General features: G+C 39.0%; 1 protein-coding gene across 1 annotated transcript in view; it reads right to left on the bottom strand.

Annotated features, from left to right (window-relative positions):
• Window positions 1-317: 317 nt before the first annotated feature.
• TFAP2D (transcription factor AP-2 delta) overlaps window positions 318-21,245 on the bottom strand; it is a 59,947-nt gene continuing 39,019 nt past the window's right edge. The window contains exons 6-7 of the mRNA XM_036494065.2: window positions 20,845-20,958; window positions 318-537 (exon numbers count right to left, since the gene is read on the bottom strand). Coding sequence (XP_036349958.1) covers window positions 318-537; window positions 20,845-20,958 — 334 coding nt within the window. The remainder of the gene's footprint in view (window positions 538-20,844; window positions 20,959-21,245) is intronic.

Raw genomic sequence — 21,245 nt, forward strand, 5'->3', positions numbered from 1 at the left:
TCAAAGTCCAGAAGTGCTTAAAAACGGTGATGTATACAATTCAGAACAGCAAGTCACGTGCACAAAAGAAGCTTGTCATAACATAAAATTAAAAAGTGACAATTTCATTACACAATTACACTGCTGTTATCCTTTTGATCATTCTCTTTTTGTCCTTTTTGTTTCATTTTTCATTTCCATTGTTGTTTCTTATAGAAGGTTGGGGGAGGGTAGAGATGTGGTCCACGGAAGATTAGCCACCCTCAATGATAAATATATATATATATTAGAAAAAATATCAGCAGCAAGACTCTGGAAATAGATTCTGTTTGATGTAGTTAGTCTGTCTTTTCTGTTTTGCCCTCTTTCACAGCAGCCTCTGAAGTTTTCCGCAGAGGGGCCTTCTCGGAGTTGGCATGTCCTTGGCCAGAATCTGATGCTCCACCATTTTTGTGGGTAGTGTGTTTTTCCAAGTAGTTCAGCATTTCACTGAGGACTGTTTGGAAAGTGCTTAGAGCTGCACATATTGCTGGAGTCCCAAAGCCATGAGTGATCAAACTGGAAATAAAAAACGGTAGTAAGAGAGAGATGAGTAACCCATAGCATGATACAGAATAGCAAACCCCTCTTTTAAACCAGTGTATTCAATTTTTAGAAGCATTTATTGTGTTTCAGTGGTTTTGAACTTTGCAGGAGATACAGTACACAATTCAACATTTTGTCTATGATCATAAGAAATTTAGAATTTATTTGAAAGAAGATTGGTCATTCATACATTTGTTATGTAGTTATTAGCAGGTCTGTGTAAACAAATGGCTTGATTTTCCACCCTATTAGAAAGCATAATTTTTTATGTGTGAGAATCATGTTGCTTTCAAAAATGGTATGCATGCCTATACGGGCATGGATTACACAAAGGTAAATTGTAACTGATTGTGCATGATGACTAGGGTTCTTCTGATTACATTTTTTCTATTGCTTACTAATGTATTTTCCCTTTGGCATGTTACCAATCATCTGGAGACTATGTTTCTGAGCCTCTTTTGCAACTAGGATCGGGAGTGAAACACGAGGAGAAATGATATGTTCAACTTTCACGTGCTTAAAAGGCAATGAAATGTCATTCAGTTCCTCTGAAAATAGTTATGCATTATAGAGATGACAAAAACCACCCTGGTGGCAGAGGTCAGGCGAGATGGAAGGAACCTATTTACATCCAGACTCCTAAAAGGGGAGAAACAGACATTTGTCTTACATTGGTCACTCTAAGTTTGGGTCATGACTCTAACTGATAATTGTAACTATATTGGAATGTAGTTAGCCTTGTAGTAACCTCACTATAGGAAGCCCTTCAAATCATGAAAATGATATTCTCAGGAAGAATATGTAACTATAGACCCACTTTTTTTGTGAACAGAACCTAGAAGACTATTTGTTTGGATCAATTGTTCTACATTGACACTACTGGTTTTTTGCTTATGATATATCATACAATAATACAGAAAAACATACTACCACATATCATGCACCTTCTCTAAATAATACAGCATTATAGATACATATACTATAATTCAATAAATGAAGGCATTAATTGTTTACAACTCTTAGATTGTTACAGTTATGATGATATCAACATTTTTGAAATCAGTACAATCCTTTATAGTGAGTTAACAAACTACATCTCTTAAGGTATATGATTCTTGACAGAAAAAAAATATTTAAAAACAAGACAAATGTGAGATGTGAGGTCTAAGGTAGCTTAATAATACACCTTAATGGAGTTGATGGTTTGATAGAGCATGCGGGTTACTGTCTACATCAATCCATGCAAACAGGCACAGTTGACACCAGAACTACCGTAAGTTCTTGCTGGCTGTGGTATAATCATGGTAAGAGTAGAATTTTATGTTTAACATCATTAGATTCCACAGGTGGCCAATATCTCCACTCTGGATACTTAACAGAGCTTATAAATTAAAAAAAAAAAAAGAAATAGGAGTTCTGTTGCATATTATTTAGAAAATAAGAATGATGAGTGTTTGGGAAATCACACAAAATTTATAGTATAACACATCATTGTTCAAACATGTTTTTTCTGCAGTGCATTGCTGAGCAGAAAAATTAATTTTAGCTCCGGTTCTACAATGAGACAACTAGAAGGGAATTAAAATAACTTGGAATCTGTCAGGATGACTGGTAAACAAATGAAACTGTTTGGAGTAAAGAATTAATTGAGGTGTAACTCCCCCCACTCATCTCCAAAACAGCACGTCTTGAGAAGAGTTGATCACTGATGCTGAAGAGCTTGGCTCCAGGCACAAACTGCCGAGTTTTCTTGTGATTTATTTCGGTTTAGTGCACCTTGCACTATCATATGGATCTTATTTGTTTTTATTTATTGATGTCTCCTATTAGTGGTGGGTCCCCTTTTCACTAGTGTTGGGCAGTATTCAGTTTCAGTGGGATCACTATTAAAATCAACGATTTCTGGAAACACATCAAGCCCTATTCTAAGTTATTTATCTGTGTCACCTCACATATTCTTTTCTACAAGACTAAGAAGTATATATTATTACTTCAATTTTATATATGATAGGCTTACACACAGAGAGTTTTTCTGAGAAAATGGATGTGCTGTATAGCTTTCATCCCAGCATTTTAAGCAAGGGGAATGCTGTATTGTCTTTGAGAAATCACATTTCTATTGGCAGTGCTGTTTCTCTGGCATATCTGTTCTACAGTCAGCTTTGTAGGCTGTCAGGAGTGGCTGGCTTTGACCTGAGGCACTTTGCGATTTAGAGAAAATTATTTACCTATTAGCTCTCTCTAGGACTTTTGATATGGCTGAGAAAAAAACTTGTAAGAACAGTCCCATTCAAAATAGCAGAAAAGAAACTTAAGTGCCTTGGAATAAATCTAACCAAATAGGTGAGAGAAAGTTTTTTAGCCTTGTAAGGTAACAATTTTTTAACTGGAACAACTGTAAGTCCTTTGCCCACTCAGGGTTTTAATTTATAGGCATTGATGCTAATACCACTCTTAAAGCCAAGGATATCACAGAAGCCTAGAGAAGTTGAAAACGCGCTTAGAAAGCAAAGTCTAAAATCAATTGTTAAATATTGAATGTAATAAAACTAAGTACTAACAATGTCCTCTTTAATCAAGAAAAACGCTACATGAATAATTAAAATTACCTTACCACTACTTGCACATTAGAAAACGTGATATTAAGTTATAGGGCATAGTCTTTCATTTTAGAAGTTTTCCATGCCATTTATTGAGTTCAAAGAAAGAGAGTTAATGGTCTAGAACACTAAAAACACAGATAAAGTAAAACTGGAAGGACTTTCAGTCTTACATTAAATAGATTAAAGTCATCTATAAGATAACCCCATAGTTACATCTTTAAAATCTTTGAAAATAGAGATCAATTTTGCTTTTGGGAAGTGATTTTAAGCCAGACACTTATCACCTGGGTTAAATATTACCTGTGATGTTGGAAGTATGCAGTCAAAATATACAAGAAGAAATTCTTCTAAATTGAAATAACCTAAAATCTTATTCTTAATGAGGCAAATGAAAGCCAAAAACAGATCAAACAAGGGGTAGGCATTTGATGCAACAGCTAAGAGATTGCTTGGGATACCCCAATGCCATATCAGAGTGCTTGATTTGAGTCCTGGCTCTACTTTTAGTGACTCCAGCTTCTTGCTAAAATGGAAATCAACACATTATAACTCAAGTACTTAGTTCCCTGGATCCAAATGGGAAACCAAGAATGAGTTTTCGGCTTCTGGCTTTGGCCTGGACCCACCCTGGCTTTTGCAGGCATTTGGGGGTATGAACCAATGTATGGATGAGCTCTGTCTTTCAAATGATTTCTAAAAACATTTATTTTTATTTGAAAGGCAGATTTATAGAGATCAGGAGAGATATAAAGAGAAGCAGATTTTCCTTCTACTGCAGAAGGTCCAAAGCAAGGAGTCAGGAGCTTCTTCCAATCTCTCGTGTGTCTGAAGGGACCCAATGACTTGAATCATCTTTCGCTGTTTTTCCTGGACATTTATAGGGAGCTGGACTGTGATTGCAGCAGGTGGGATTTGAACCAGTGACCATATGGGGTCAGCACTGCAGTCAGAGGCTTAACCTACTATGCCATGATGCCATCCCTCAAATAAATTCTGTAACATAAAAAGAGTAAAAACCCATCTCTTAACGAAAAGGAAGAGACAGGTAGCATTGTGTTAAATGTCATCTATTTTCTTTTTTTAATTTATTTTTAATTAATATTTAGCATTATGTGACAGTTTCATAGGCTTTGGGACTCCCCCTCCCCCTCCCCTCCCCCCTGGTGGATTCCTCCACCTTGATGCAGCATTACAGTTCAAATTCAATCAAGATTCTTTCCTTGCAAACATATATTAAGCATGGAGTCCAGCTACTTATTGTCCAGATGGGTTGAACAGTTTCTTGGGGAGACCATTTCTGGTCCGAAGTCAGAGCTGGTATAATATCATCCCAGTCAATTAAGAGTCCCAATATAACATCAACAGCAATTTGCAATATTATGGAATTGACATGGTTTTGAGTAACCAGTATGTTAAAAAAAAAAAAAAAGAACAAAATAACAAAAAACAAGTCCTAACCACAACCTATGATTAGCTCATTGACATCTCAATTTTAGTTTATATACAGGACCGGACCGGCTGCTATATACCTTGAAAAGGCTATAGGGTACCATTCAGCTGTCTCATGTCTATTTCATTTTAGTATTTAGCCATTTGTTGTGTTGAAGTATAATTTTGTTGATCTTGGCAGATTTTGGGATAATCTAGACTGGCTTGTAACTCTAGCAAGATATTTGTCGACATTTAATGTGCAGAACATTTTTTTTGGAGGGGGGGGGTGTGCAGGAAAATCTTCAACACCATGGTGAGGAGTGAATGTCATCTGTTTTCATGACACATTTTAAAAGTTTTTGTTGAGTTGGCATGTGGGGTGGCCGATTGAGTCATCACTTGGAGTGTCCATATGCCATTTCAGAGTGCCAGTGTGAGTTCCAGATCCCTAGTGACCAATTCAGCTCTCTGACAATGTACGTGGGAAACAGTAGATAGTGATGACTAGCATTCTTGACTCCATCCCACTCAGACGGGACACAAACAGTTCCCCAATCCCAGCTACTGGGACAATCTGTGGAGTCAGTCAGAGGATAAAAGAGCCCTTTATCCTCTCCCTATATTTCTGTCATTTGCTTTTCAGATGAATAAATCATATATGCTGAATATACAAAGTTATTTCCTGATACTCATTCCTTTACCATATGCAATCATGTTTTCTCAGGTTTACCTCCTTTTAACCCCAGAATATATGACAGTCATTTTTATTTGTATACCTCTCTATCCTCCCTCTTTTCAATCAATCTAAACTCCATTCTCCCTGTAAAGCTCCTTTTATGACACTGTCTTGGAAGTGTTGGTTTTCTAGTCCCTTGCTTAAACTATTTTAAAAAGATGTCCTCCTGCCAAGTGTTAGCTACTTGCCCACATGGTGAAAGGACTTAAAAGAGTTCTAGGGAGAAAGGAATAACATCACTCCCCCAAAGATATAAAACTAGAGTAGAGTGGAAGAGAGGTAAAGGTGACAATAGGGTCAGCAATAGGAGAACAATAAGCAAGAACAATGTGGGTAGCATTGGAAAGACTGCAAGTGACCATCAAAGAATATCAACTACCTACCATAAATGGGGAAATAAGATATTATATGCTTCTGCAGAAATCTGTAGTTTGGATGAATGAAATCTTCAAAGACACATACAGGGAAAAAAATTGAGATTTGGGTTTCCTACTATCAATTGGTAAGCAAAGGGCATAATCTAATGTTAAAATACTATAGAAACTGTTAAGACACAATCCAACCAAATCACAAGGCAACAGTAGCAATAACAAAATAGTACAACAACAGTATTTGCAGAGATAAGGAAAATGGTTTGCTAATATCTAATATCCTTTAATGATAGAAACTTTCAGTGGTTTAGATATAGAGGAAATGAATTAAACATAAGCAAGACCATATATGACATGCTTACAGGAAATTATCGTGTTCAATGGTGAAAAGCTGGAAACTTTCCTAATAAGAGCAAGAACAAGTTGTTATATCCACTGTTCCCATGTCTATATAGCATAGTACTAGAAATTTCAACTAGAGAAAATAGGTTACAGAAAGCAATATAAGGCATGCAAGTGAAAAAGAAACATGTTCAGTTATCTCTGAGCACAACATGATCTTTCACATAGAACATGTAAGTACTCCATTAAAACACTGTTAGAACTAATAAATGAATTTATCATGGTGCAGGACATAAAAATTTAGCTATCCAAAAAAGAAATAAAAAGCAATTCCATTTACAATATCATCAAACAGAATATATATTTAGGAATAAATTTAACCAAGGAGGTGAAGGACACCAATCAGGGCATCTGCATCTCATACTGAAGTGCCTAAGTTCGATTCCTACTCAACTCCAAATTCTAGCATCTGCCAATGAGCGCATACATGGGAGACAGGCCCTGGTCATTGTGGGCAGTCGAGAAGTGAGTTAGTGTAAGAAGCGAGCTGGTGGATGGTCTCTTTCACCTCCCCCCTTTCTTCCCTGTCTTTCCTCCCAACAGCTCTTAAATAAATTAATAAATACATTGAGAAATATAATGACATCTTTTGAAAATACAAAAAAAAAAATCCCTTCCCCCAAACAAAAGCAGTCTTGAAAGCAAGAATTCTCAGCTATAGCCAAGGGCCTAGGTTGCCTTGAACTTAGGCAAGTGTTATACTGCTGGGAAAGAAGCAGCCAGGAGCTGGTGGGCATTCTGGGCCTGGCTAATGCCAAATTTGTGGTAACTATACCAGTGTACCAGCATAGTTGCCCCTTCCTTCCTCCCTTCCTTCCTCCCTCCCTCCCTTCCTTCCTTCTTTCCTTCCTTCCTTCCTTTCTTCCTTCCTTCCTTTCTTCCTTCCTTCCTCTCTCTCTCTCTCTCTCTTTCTCATTTAAGATTTGTGGGGAAGTCGGCGAACATCGGGACAGGGACAAACCACCCCAGCCATCCAAGTGGGGGTGGGGACTGCAGATTGGCTACGGAAGGGGGGTCTGGGGACATATTGGAATGGGGGGGCTGAAGGCATGTTTGATAGGGGAGGAATGACTTTAGAGATCTTTTGCAGACTGGGCCACTGCATTTGCAGGTAGGCAAGGAAGCTGAGATACAGTGGTTTGGGGCAGGAGGAGAACCTGAGGACATGTCTGGGTCAGGCATGGGAAACTTGGGCTGGGCTGTCACCTGTTGGTGCCTGCTAAAGCTGGGACTGGGGAAGCTGATACAGGCCATAGTACTAACCCATAAGTGTCAGAGTAGTAGTATAGCACCAACAAGAATGCGATAGAACAGGATCTGGGGGCAGATTCTGTAGCCAGCCTATGGGCTCACCTCTGCGAGACTGCAGTATCCACTGGGTTTGTACAGAGATCTGTGGGAGGTGACAGACTGAGCCGGGCTGGACCATGAAACTCAACTAACACTTGTGGGAGTGAGGACTGAGAGGGCACTGGACTGGACCCACTGTCACATCCAAAACCTGGGACGGAAGGCAGAGGATGCCAGTAGGGCAGTGACACTTGCTAACACGTGCAAGACCCAGGGCTGGGAATGGGTCTGATAGGGGAACTTTGATGACTTCCCTGCAAGACTGCAGCTCCTACTGGGGAGTACAAGAACTGGGGATGGGGGAAGACCATACTGGGTGAGGCTGCAGCACCCACTGGTGCTTGTGAGAGCTGAAATGAGTGTGGGACAGGCCAGGCTGGGTCACAGCACCACTGCGTCACGAGAGCCAGGTCTGGGGATGGGCCAGGCTGATCTTGGCTGTACACTCATTGATGAGAAACAAAATGGGTGCAGGCCATTTGCGCTATGGGGCAGTACCCACCAATGAGTGTTAGGACTGTAAGTCATCCATATCAGGCTGGGCTGTAGCATCTGCTGACACATATAAGACTCAGGGCTGAGAGTTGGCCTGATAGGGGAACTTCAGGGACTCCCTTGCTGGGCTGCTGCTTCCACTGGTGAGCATGGGAGCCAGGACTGGGGGTGGGCCACGCTGGGCTAGGTTGCCACATCAGCTGTGCACACAAGAGCCAGGATGGGTATGGGCCAGCTGGGCTGGGTTGCAGCACCTGTTGGCAAGTGCTGGGACTGGGTGCAAGTCATATCAGATTTGACGGCAGTAACCTCTGGAAGACACACAATATGAGGCTATGAGCAGGCTAGGAGTGAATTTTTGGCACTCCCCTTCTGAACTATAGCTTTTGCTGCTCTGAGTATGAGAGCCAGGGCTCGTGGTGGGCCAGGCTGGTCTAGGAGGCAGTGCCAATAAGCATATGTGTGGGCCCGGTCTGGGGGTAGGTTGGGTTGAGGCAAGCTACAGCACCCACAGATGCGTACAATGGAATGCTGGATGAATGCTGGTTTAGACCATGGCACATGTTAACACACATGATAACTGGGGCTGGAGGTGGGTCTGGTGAGGGTTGTTGGAGGTCACCCAGACTAGGCTGTGGCACATACTGGTGTGTGTGAAGACCAGGTCTGCGGAGGGTTGGGCTGGGCTAGGCCACAGCCCCTGTCAGTTGACAGATGGGCTGGATGCAGAATTGACCAGGCAGCTGTAACCACCAGTGTGTGAGCTGGTTGGTGTAGGTAACAGACCAAACCTGACCCTATACTGGCTGATACACACACAAGAATCAAGTCTGAGGTCATCCTAGGTAGGGTTTCTTGGGGGAATTCCCAACTAGATGGTTGGACTCAAATCCCAGTCACAAGGAAAATAACAATATATGTGGTCCAACCTTGGAGGTGATTTCCTAGGACTGGCCTCCTGGTTGCTGATGCCTGTGCAGTGTACAGCATGCCCATATGCACACAGCAGATGTGACAGCTCACTTAAGTCAACAGAGGATGAGGAGTACACTAAGGCGAACTTGGTCAGCCAATAGATCTTGGAAAGATTTTTTCAATCCTCATGCAGCAAAAATGATGATGTCTCAGAACTGTCAAAAACACTCAATAGCATCCTTGAAATACTCTTCCCCATATCAGGGTCTTTAAGGCATCATCAAAAACCAGTCTCCCATCCCTGAGTGCTGATGTAGTTTAATAGCAAGGAGTGGCCACAAACTCCATCCTTCTCTCCGGACAAAGGAGTTAAAAAATGGAAACATTTGTCCCATTCACCATCCTCCATGCCTTGATGCTCACCACCCTAATTGGAGACCCACATGGGGGTGCACCTCTCTCAACCACATAAACAATATTAAAAATAAAATAAAATAATAAAAAATAAAGAAAAAAGGTAAAAACATCATAATTACTGACTTAATTATATTACAAATACATAGTAATCAAAATACTATGGTAGTGGTACAAAAACAGACACACTAACCAACAGAACAGAATATGGTCATAGATTAACTCAGACATACATGGTTAAGCAATATTTGACGAATAAGAGAACTAAGGATACACTTTGGAGAGAGGATAGCCCTTTCAACAATGTTGGGAAAAGTAAATTTTCACATACAAAAGAATGGACTCATACTTTTCACAGCAATTGGCTCAAAATAGGTTAGAAACTTAAATGTGACCTGATTTCCTACAACAAAACACAAGGAAAAATTTCATTGACATTGGTCCTGGTAATGAATTTTTTTGGGGAATCACACCGGAAGGAAAGGCAACAAAAGGGGGGGGAAAGAGACTGCATCAAATGTGAATGCTTGATGTATATCAAGGTGTATCAAGGTAAACAGTCAACAAAATGAAAAGTATCCTACAGAATGGAAGAGAAAAAATGAGCAAATCACATACATGGTATGAAATTAATACTCAAAATACATAAGGAAATCATATAACCCAAAGCAGCAACAATACCCTGATCTAAAAATGGGCAGATACCCTAAGCATTTTCCCAAAGACAACATAAAATTCCCAACATATTAATGAAAAGGGATATGCAATTAAAAACCATAATGAGATATCACCTTACACATATTAGGATTCTAGACTTTCATTAAAGAAATAAGAAATTGCAAGTGATGGTGACAGTATGGAGAGAAAAAATTATTGTATGCCATTGATGAAAAATGAACTGATGTAACCCAATGGATGGTGCTCACAAGTGTAACACTGAGACTGAAATATTATTCAATAAATCCACTTTTGGATATATATTCAAAGGAGATGAACTCAGGATCTAAAAAAAAAATTTGCAGCTGCATGTTCATTAAAGCATTATGCTCTAAAAATGAGGACATGGAACAATGCAGAGAGGCCCAATGACTGAAGAACACAGTACTATTTAAGCATATGAAAGATTAGATCATAATTAAAGTACTTTAATTATTTTCAGACTTTGTCTTTAAAACAGGCTGTTGTACAACTGATACAATTAATGGAGCTAAGACTATTTCAAGTCTAGAAACCTCCCAACTTTGGATAAGTTGGTTGAGTTTTTTAATTTAATTTAAAATTTTATGATACAATTCTATAGGCTCTGGTATTTCCCTTGCCCCCTCCACAAGTTAGTTGAATTTTTACAAATGTATGCAGTAATGCAGCTCACCATTACTCAAAAAGTTTTGTCATGCCAAATTTTACTTTACTTTTAGCATTCGATTTCCCAGAAACCACTACTTTAATTTTCATTCTACAGTCTTTCTCTCTCTCCCAAATTGTTATATAAACTGAGTCTTAAAGTCCGTAGACTTCGTGGTTGATTTCTTTCACTTAACATAATACATTTGTAATCCACCCACGTGGTTGAATTTATCAATAGATTTTTTATTACTCTAAATATTTATCAAAAGGATTTAATTAGAAGACATTATAGATTTTTTAACTTATTAACTGGTTTTAAAATGGAAAGAATTCCTGCACTGTATAATAGAATCAAAATTCTCAAATACCTCGACATAAGGAATTGAACTCAATTCAAGAACCAAAATTAGTAATATGAAATTTTGGGGAAGGTTAAAGGAAAAATTTAACCTGGTTGGAAAGCAAATCAATGTTGCAATGTACTAACAGAGGGAGCTGACTCAATACCACTTCTTAGGATAAAGGGCTATGAAAAAACAGCAAAGGTCAAATATAAGGGTTGAATCATAGCAAGTAAGGCTTACAAGCTACATGTGTTAGACTATATTCTCATTCATTTCCTCTCTAACTAGATTCCAGCTCATTGATTTCATTTTCCTGTTACTAGTTTCACACTGAGGAGCAGAAAGGCACTGACCAACTGTAGATAATATAATCACCTGCTTAGAAAATGTAGACTGCTATAGTTTATGTTACCTGATGTTAGGGAAAATATAACTTACATTTAACAGTCATTTTCTTAATTCTATTATTTTTAAAAATTCCTGTCTTGCTATTCCTCCCCACTAACATTATGTGGTACATAGGCCATCTCTCCAAATTGGCTTGATTCAGGAAAGTAGTGACTATAATGAGGAACTCAGAGGGGGCACTTCATTTTTTGCTTCACCTCCAAGTTTTGGCTTCATATTTCATCCCCAAGTACCAGAGAGAGAGAGAGAGAGAGAGAGAGCGAGAGAGAGAGAGAGAGAGAGACATGGAGATAGAGAGAGAGAGAGAATATATTAGTTCATGCATGCTGACATGCCTTGCTTTTATTATTTAATAAATTGCTCTCCTCTTTTTGTTCAGTGATCTTGATATGAGTAAGTTCTATTGATACAACCTTTAACTTTCACAAGTAACATTTATTTTTTTATCTGAAGTGGAAAAAGAAGGAGAAGAAGAGGAAGAGAGACAGATGGAGAGAGAGACTTGGAGAAAGATCATTTATCTCCTTGTACACTCTTCAAATGCTTTCAACACAGCCAAGTCTCAGCCAAGTCAAAACTTGGAACTTAGAACTCAGTGCAAGTCTTCCATGTAGCTGGAAAGGATCCCAATGTTCCATGCATCATCTGCTGCCCCTTAAAATGCTATTAACCAGAAGCTGACCTGTAACCAGAATCATTGGAACTTTTACCAGGTACTCCAATACAGGTTGTCACTGTCCCAAGTCATGTCTTGTCTTATGCTCACATCAGATATCAAGTTTAAAAAAATCATATGTTTTTGACAAAGGGACAAGGAGAACTCCCATTCACTGCTCCATTCTTCAGATGTTTACAATGCCTGGCACTGGGTCATGCCAAAGTCAGAAGCCCTGAACTCAGTCTGCATTGCCCTTATGGGTGGCAGAGACCCAGCTATCTGAGGAATCACTTGCCATATGTTGCCTCCAGAGTTTGCATTGGACAAGAGCTGCTATCAGGATGTGGATCTGAGCATCAAAGCTGAGTGCTTTGATGTGGAATGTGAGCCTCTTGACTGCTAGGTTAAAAGCCCACTCCCCAGAGAAATAGGAGGTCATGTGCGTGGAGCAGGGGGGCACTCCAGAGTGGAGCAGGTGGTAAGGAAGAAGCTTGGATCCCAACCATGAAGACTCCCAGACCTTCACCACAAACTATTAATACGAGCAACAAGGACTATATCCCAACTGCCAAGGAGACCACAGGGAATTGGATGCCCTCGGAGGCCGAGTACTCTGAGGTCACCCACCCCCAACCGGAGCTTCCACAGGGGATGGAAGAAGTCCAAACACTACCGTGCAGAAACCAACGTCATTGGAAAGACAACCAGAAGCCCTGAGTGGTCCGCAGAAACAGAAGAACAATTAACATCCTTCGGGACCAGGGAGGAGAGCTTTCTCTGGTCCGAGCCTGGCTCCACCTCTGGACCCCTACCCTCCCTCGCAATGACCATTGGGATCGCTCCGAAAACCCCTCATAGCAAACAAACAATCATACAAACTAAAAAAAACCTGAAATAAATAGACAAACAACAAAAAGGTAGAGCTTGGAATCTAACAGGAAAGAGCTGGCATGGATTGGCTCATGCCTCGCTGGGTGGGACACAAAGATTAGTCACTCTTCACCATGGTGTTGAGGATTTTCCTGCACCCGTCTCCAAAAAAAAATATTCTGCACCTTAATTGTTGACAAATGTCTTGTTAGAGTTACAAGCCAGTCTAGATTATCCTAAAATCTGCCAAGATCAGCAAAATTATACTTCAACACAACAAATGGCTAAATACTAAAATGAAATAGACACGAGACAGCTGAATGGTACCTTATAGCCATTTTAAGGTATATAGCAGCTGGTCCTGTATTTAAACTAAAATTGAAATGTCAATGAGCTAATCATAGGTTGTGGTTAAGAACTTGCTTTTTTTTTTTTTTAACATACTGGTTACTCAAAACCATGTCAATTCCATAATGTTGCAAATTGCTGTTGATGTTATATTGGGACTCTTAATTGACTGGGATGACATTCTACCAGCTCTAACTTCGGACCAGAAATGGTCTCCCCAAGAAACTGTTCAACTCATCTGGACAATAAGTAGCTGGACTCTATGCTTGGTATACGTTTGCAAGGAAAGAATCTTGATTGAATTTGAACTGTAATACTGCATCAAGGTGGAGGAATCCACCAGGGAGGAGGGGCGTGGGAGGGGTGGGGGGATTCCCAGAGCCTATGAAACTGTCACATAATGAAAAATAATTAATAAAAAAAGTTCAAAAAAAAGAATAAGTTATAATTCTTTTTCCCTCTTAAGGCTTTGCTAACAAAGTGCTTGTTACAGGTAAGCTTTTACTCAATGTTCATTCTTGTAAATTACTTAAAATTAGTGGTAAGCAACTATCAGGAAACTTCCATGTAATAGAATGCTCAAAATCTTTTTTCTCTTTGTAATCCCCAGTTAAGTGCATTTGTTGCTATGGTCAAGGTTTCATCCAAGCACATCCTTAAAATCCCCAGGGTTTCAGTGCTTACATGAAATGAAGTTGACATAAATTCTAAATGGACATCGATCAGAACAAGAGCTATTTTGCAGTCCTTAATCAAAGTAAATATGGTGTGTATTTCATTAGCTTTGTTGTATGCTAGAGAAATGTTAAAAAGCAGTTTCACACTGCTCTAATTGTCCTTCAGAAATGTTTTATCTTCACTTTAATTGATGTGACTAAACTAATTGAAATTATACTATTAAAGCACTTTTCTAAAGCATAGCTTAAAGCAAGTTCCTATGTAATCTTCTTTGAATTCTTCCACTATTAGCAGATGTTGGCTATGGAATCCAGCACTAAGCAAACACTAATTTGGTATATAGTATATACTGGAAAGTAAGTGAAAATATCTTTAGTATTTGCAATTGAAGACTTGGTGCCTGAATTGTGTCTGCCAAACATTTTTTTCCTGGTTTGTTTTAGAATACAAAAATGGTCTTTCATCTTCATTTTATAAAATTTCAACTTTCCACCTGGTTAATGTTTGGTAAACAAACTCTTCTGATTATTCTACTCTGTGTGTGTGCATGTTAAGGTTGAACTCAAGTTTGGACTATTATTCCTAGGATTTTGTTACTTTGCATCATTTCAATGACTATTCCCTTTCATGAATCTTATTTTAGAATTTCATAAATATATCATTATTACCCACTTCAGCTTTATGATTTTGTCCTCCAGAAATTTTGAAAGTAGCAAAAGCTAAAGAGAAAACAGGGCTCCATTTCCTACAAGTCTGCAGGAGCTAATTATTATTTGGCTCCTACAAGTCTGCAGGAGCTAACGTAGCTGGAGGAATAGACTGCCCTATTGCAGTATCAGGCAATCACATTGGGAAGTGATCTTGAGTAAAGCCAGGAGGGAAGGAGCGTGCAAAGCAGGTTCTACTCAGCATCACTTTCCATGTTGGAAGGCAGTGCTGCTTCAGGGTGACCACCAGAAAAGGGCTACGAGTCTTCAGCCTTAATTCCTTTCACAGCTCTTGGGATGAGGAATTTCATCACCCTGAAGCAGCACTGCCTTTCAACATGGGCCAGAGTAAGGAATTTTTCCCTGGGGAAAGCATCCTAGAAGGTGATTAAGGTGATCGCACTGATTCTTTACAGCCCAAATTACTGAGGAACAGAGGAAAAGTGAAAGGAGATGATGGGCTTATTTTCTACCAAGTTTACCTTAGCTCATAGTCCCAAGTGCTTTTTTTTTTTTTTAGATTTATTGATTTTTATTACAGCCAGATATACACAGAGGAGGAGAGACAGAGAGGAAGATCTTCCGTCTGATGTTTCACTCCCCAAGTGAGCCGCGACGGGCCGGTGCGCGCCGATCCGAAGCCGGGAACCAGGAACCTCTTCCGGATCTCCCACGCGGGTGCAGGGTCCCAATGCATTGGGCCGTCCTCTTCTGCTTTCCCAGGCCACAAGCAGGGAGCTGGATGGGAAGTGGAGCTTCCGGGATTAGAACTGGTGCCCATATGGGATCCCGGGGCTTTCAAGGAGAGGACTTTAGCCGCTAGGCCATGGCGCTGGGCCCCCAAGTGCTTTTAAGAGTTTAGTTTAGGTTCATAATTAAGGTATCTAGTGGTAAAGAATCCTTGACATGTACCCTTAACATGCTAAGAATATTTTTTTTTACATTATTGTTGCTCAATTCTAGATACATTTAAGCAATCACCCATGAAGCATATTTAAAGACTCCCAAGATACTGATTTAATTAGTTTGGATGAGCCCATCATTGGTTTTTAAATAGTCTCAATTCAGTTCGCATGTATTCAGGGGGTTGTACATGTTCTTTTGGTCATAAGAAATAACATCTAAACATCATATCTACCTGAATACTCCTCAGGATTCCCTCAAAAACGTTTGAGGAATCTCAATCCCATGGAATGGTAATAGGTATTATGAGATTTAAGAAGAGCGTTTGTGATCAAGTTTTTAAATGCGGGTCTAATCACACTCTCTAGTCAAAAATGGTCACAGGAATCTTTGTTAGGTTATGTGCACTGTCACACTTCAAGATGGGTATAGCCGAATTCCCTGAATCCAAAAGCACTCGAGTGTGAAACAATTTAAAGCACTAGTGTTCTACTAAACCGATCTTGGGGATGTTTGCTTGTGAATTCTCTTAATCTCCATCAGATTGGGAGAAGTATGCCTCCTTACCATCCTAAAATGTCATTCCTCCTTCTCTACTCAGCCACTTACTCTGAGACTTAGTGGGCAACGAGTTCTACCGATCTCAATTTATTTCAAACTGTTTCATCAGCAAAATATGCAAAATCAATCAAATCAAGTCAACATTTGCACATAACAATATTTTCGACATTTGCTCCATGTTTTTTACAAGGAGAATTGGAATTTTGATTTGTTATTCTACTTCCCATCCAGCTTCTTGTTTGTGGCCTTGGAAAGCAGGGGAGGATGGCACAAAGTTTTGGGAACTTGTGCTGATGCAAGAGAGCTGGACGAAATTCCTGGCTTCTGACTCCTGGCTTCAGATTGGCTTAGCTTCGGGCCTTGTGTCCACTTCGGGAGTGAATCAGTGGATCAAAGATCTCTCTCTCTCTCCCTCTCCCTTTCTCTCTCTCTCCCTCTCTTTCTCTGTCAATCTGCCTTTCCAATTAAAAAAATCTCTAAAAAACAAATTGAGGTATGATAGGTGTCTTTCCTTTCTTTCTACTAAATTTTTTAAAATTTATTTTTATTTAAATGCTGAGAAACAGATCTTCCATCTGTTGGTTCACTCCCAAATGCCAGGACAGGGCTGGCTCAGGCTGAAACTTGTAACTCCAAATGAGTATCCAGTGGGAATGCCAAGAACTCAATTGCTTGAACTATCACTTGTTCTTTTTCAGGATTTTATTAGCAGGAAACTGGATCAAAAGTGTAGGAGCCAAGACTTTAACTGGGCATGCCCATATGAGATGTAGGAATCAAAACTAGTGAACTAACTGGTGCTATGTAGCTCAGCAATTCCATTTGTAGATATATATACACACACACACATACACACACACACAAAGTTAACCAATGAGACACTGGCACTGTTATATTAATGACAGTGCCATTCATAATTGCCAAGAGGTGAAGACAATTCAACTGACCACTAATGGATGAATGAACAAACAAAAGGTGATATTTATACATTCAGCAAAATATTACGTAGCATTAAAAATGAAGGAAATTGGGCCCAGCGCCATGGCCTAGTGGCTAAAGTCCTTGCCTTGAAAGCCCCGGGATCCCATATGGGCACCAGTTCTAATCCCGGAAGCTCCACTTCCCATCCAGCTCTCTGCTTGTGGCCTGGGAAAGCAGTTGAGGACGGCCCAAAGCTTTGGGACCCTGCACCCTCGTGGGAGACCTCGAAGAGGTTCCTGGTTCCCGGCTTCGGATCAGCGCGCACTGACCCGTTGCGGCTCACTTGGGGAGTGAAACATCAGACGGAAGATCTTCCTCTCTGTCTCTCCTCCTCTGTATATCCAGCTTTCCAATAATAATAAAATCTTTAAAAAAATGAAGGATATTGTGATAGCATTGCAACATGGATGAAACTTGAGGACATTATGCTTCATGAAGCCATCCAGTTCTAAAAAAAGACAAATATTTTGTGGTCTCAAATAAGATATCTAGAGTAGTGACATTCACAGAAACAGAAAGTAGGACAGCAGTTGCTTGGAGGAAAAGAGAATTGGGTAGTGGTCAAACAGGTACAGAGTTTCAGTTCTGCATAATGAAAAGGCCAGAGTTAGTTGTAAAACAATGTGAGCATACTTGGAACTATAGAGTTGAATAGCTAGAAATGGTTAAGATGGTGAATTTTGTTTGTTTTAAAAATCACAATAAAATAAAAGATGGAATTTAGGAAAATGGTAAAGTGAATTTTGATTCAGTGATTTCTATCATAAGTTCCATTATCAAATCAGAAGATTCACCTAAATATACAATCTGTAACACAGTTACAAAAAATAAATAAGTGAAAATTTTGACAATACATTTAAATGAGAAGTCATGATTTTCACTTAATGTATAAATAATAATAGAGAATTTTGTAGATGGTGTTATTGTGCCTAAGTATATTCTTTTGTGTTAAACGCTTTATGGTTACATGTTGCAAATTGTAATAGACAATCTTACGATCTAAATACTTTTGACAGTTTGGTAATATCATTTTACATTTCCACTGGGAGTAGGAATAGCTGCTTATTGCAAATTTAGCTCTTTTCTGACTGATGCTAGTTTACTGCCACATTGTGCATGGATTGATAAATAAGGGCACATAAATCCAGCAAACGAAATGTTCAGCTCAAGCTTACAAGTGGAAATTTTCCATAAAGTGTTCTGTGGTAGTAATTGAGCAATTGTCTCATGAACTGCAAATGTTGTCTATTTATTCCACACAGCAGCTGTTATTCAATTTATGTTCAAAGCTCTGTTTTACTCCGAGTTTAACAACAAAAAATAGCCCATTTCACTTTTGAAGGATGTGGCATCCACGACAAAATTAATAACATTAGACAGAGTTGTGATTTTTTTTACTTTAATGAACTAAGACCATTCTTTAAAATATTTCTTTGAAGGGCAGAGAGTCTTAGAAAGAGAAAGAGATACAGTGACTCTGTGTGTATGTGTGTGTGTGTAAGAGAGAAAGAGAGAAAGAGAAAAAGAGAGAGAGAGAGAGAGAGAGAGAGAGAGAGAGAGATCTTCCACATGCTGGTTCACTCTCCTACTGTGTACAGCACCTGGGTCTGGGTCAGGCTGATGCAGGAGACAGGACTGCACATGGAGTGCAGAGATGCAAAGTACTTCAGTTGTCAGCTGTTGCTTTGCACATCGACAAAAAGGCATAGGCAGAAATAGAGTGTTCTTGAGCACAGGGCAATTAGATGTGGAATGTTGCTGTTCTAAATGCTTCACCAAACATCTGCCTGAACAAACTCTTAGAGAATTTTTGTAACTTAACAGACTTCTTTAAATTTAGATTTACAATTTGAATAAAATACCAAGTTCTTAATTGAACTGCTTAAAAATAACAAATATTTCAAACAAAATAATTGGAAATATTTGTGAAGACACAAAAGAGGAACCAATCTTTATCTTTTAAGCTCATAATGGTAGTAGAGGAAACGGATATATTTATTGAATTTCTCTTTCAATTTCCTTATCACATATTAGCTCATGACTACAACACAACAGAGGATTTCTTATACCACTTAAAACTAGAAAAATAAAGGTTTGGAAATGTTGTCCTGTTTCACATGTTTGAGGACTCGAATTTAAAAAAATAGTTTATTGAATCCAAACTATTTTGCTTTTTCACTTCTTGGCATTATATCATCAATTGGATTACACCTGTCTTCACTAAATTAATTGAATGGCAGAAAAGTTCTGTGAAATAAATCCTCCACTTGGTATACTTTCAGATGGAGAGTTGTGATATATTGGAAAATAAAATCTTCTATTTAACTATCTTTGACAGGGGCTATTGTGGTGCAATTAAGCTGATGCCAGCATCTGATGGGAGTGCTGTTTCCAGTCCTGACTGTTTCATTTATCACCCAGCTCCCTGCAATTGTGCCAAGTGAAGCAGCAAAAGTTGGCTGGGTCTCTTCCATACACTTGGGAGACCCATGTAGAGTTCTAGGCTACCAGTTTTGGCCTGTCCCAGTCCTGATTATTGTGGCTAATAAGCTCTGTCAAATAACTAAATAAATAAATAAACAAATAAAAAGATTTAAGGGGCATCATGTATTGTTATTGTGCACTTGATATTACATTCTTGGGATTTCAAAGAATTCTGTTGGTCATTGCTACGGTTTATACATTTATATGTTAATATCTAATCCCCAAGATGACACAATAAGAGGTTGTAGGAATGTTAAGAACTGATTAGCTTATGAAGAATAGGTCCTTACAATGGCTAGTGGTGCATTAACCCTGTGACTATAGAGTAGACTGAATTTATGTATTTGTAAGAATTAAGAAAACATATACGCTTGTGGTTATGCAACAAGGTGGAGGAATCCACCATGGTGGGAGGGTTTGGGGAGGGGTGGGGAGAACCCAAGTATCTATGTAACTGTGTCACATAATACAATGTAATTAATGAAGTTAAATAATAAATAATTAAAAAAAAAGAAATGCCAAATACACCTTTATTATCCTTATCGTCACCTGTGGTATTAGAGAATACCAATGTGCAATGATTTGTTCTGTAATTATCAGTAAAAACTGCTCTGTTTTATACACTGAAAAAAAAAAGAATTAAGAAAACAAAAAGCAAGGAAGCAGGAAGATTGAGGGAAGTAAAAAAGAAGGGAGGAAAGTATAGCTCTCTTTTGAGAAACAGCAGAATGTTAAACTTGTACATATTACTGAAGGACTATACTACTACAACAATATGTGGGAGAATGAAGGGATGGGAAAAGGAGAAGGGAGAGTGGGAGCGCACAGGGGGATCCCTATTGCCATAAAACCGTGTCAAAAAAATAAAAATAATAACAATAACTAAAAAAAAAGAATTGCACCTGTGAAATACATGAAATCTGCTTTCTTTACATTAACCCATGTAAAGCAAAAAGAGCTGTGAAGGAGCCTGTGTGTTCTTTCTCTCACACGAGGAAAAAGCAGGTGTCACCTCTGTAGCAGGAAGCATGCCTCACCAGATGCCTAACCTGCTGGTGTCGTGGTCTGGAATCTCCTGGCTTCCAGGACTTGGAGCAATACATTTCTGTTGCTTATTAAACATGCAATATCAAGAATTTTCTTATAGAAGTCAGAAATAAAGCATAGCTACTTCTGGCTATGCAAATGTATTCTTTAAATGAAACAGTGATAAGATATAGAAAGTTCTGTGCTGATTAAAAGAGAGGCTGAGCAAAGAGGTACAGGAGTCTTACCTGAAGTGTGTTAAATGTCTCTGGATATCAAGGTCCAGAATCGGAGTGGGTCTGGAGGATCCCAGTGGAGATCTGTCTTGACTCAAGAGGTCTTGGAATTCTTTACAAATTTGCCTAAAATAAAAGATCCAAAATTTGAACTGAATTCTTGAAATAGGGCTTTCATTTCCTCCCACGATATTATACCAAATGTTTGGCCTCTGTTTCACAAGAAGGCTAGATACAGTTTTGTAAAGCGACTTGTGAAGTTTCATTCACTGTATTTACTCAGGATGCAAACAATGATTTTAATGTCAAGGTTCATAGAAGAATCATAAGACATTCCAACTAAATAAAAGTCAATGGGTCCTGACAAAACCAATGTTCATTTTTTTTCTGAAGAGAAACAGTCATAGATTAAT

Source organism: Ochotona princeps, chromosome 1 (genome assembly GCF_030435755.1).
Source record: "Ochotona princeps isolate mOchPri1 chromosome 1, mOchPri1.hap1, whole genome shotgun sequence".
NCBI lineage: Eukaryota > Metazoa > Chordata > Mammalia > Lagomorpha > Ochotonidae > Ochotona > Ochotona princeps.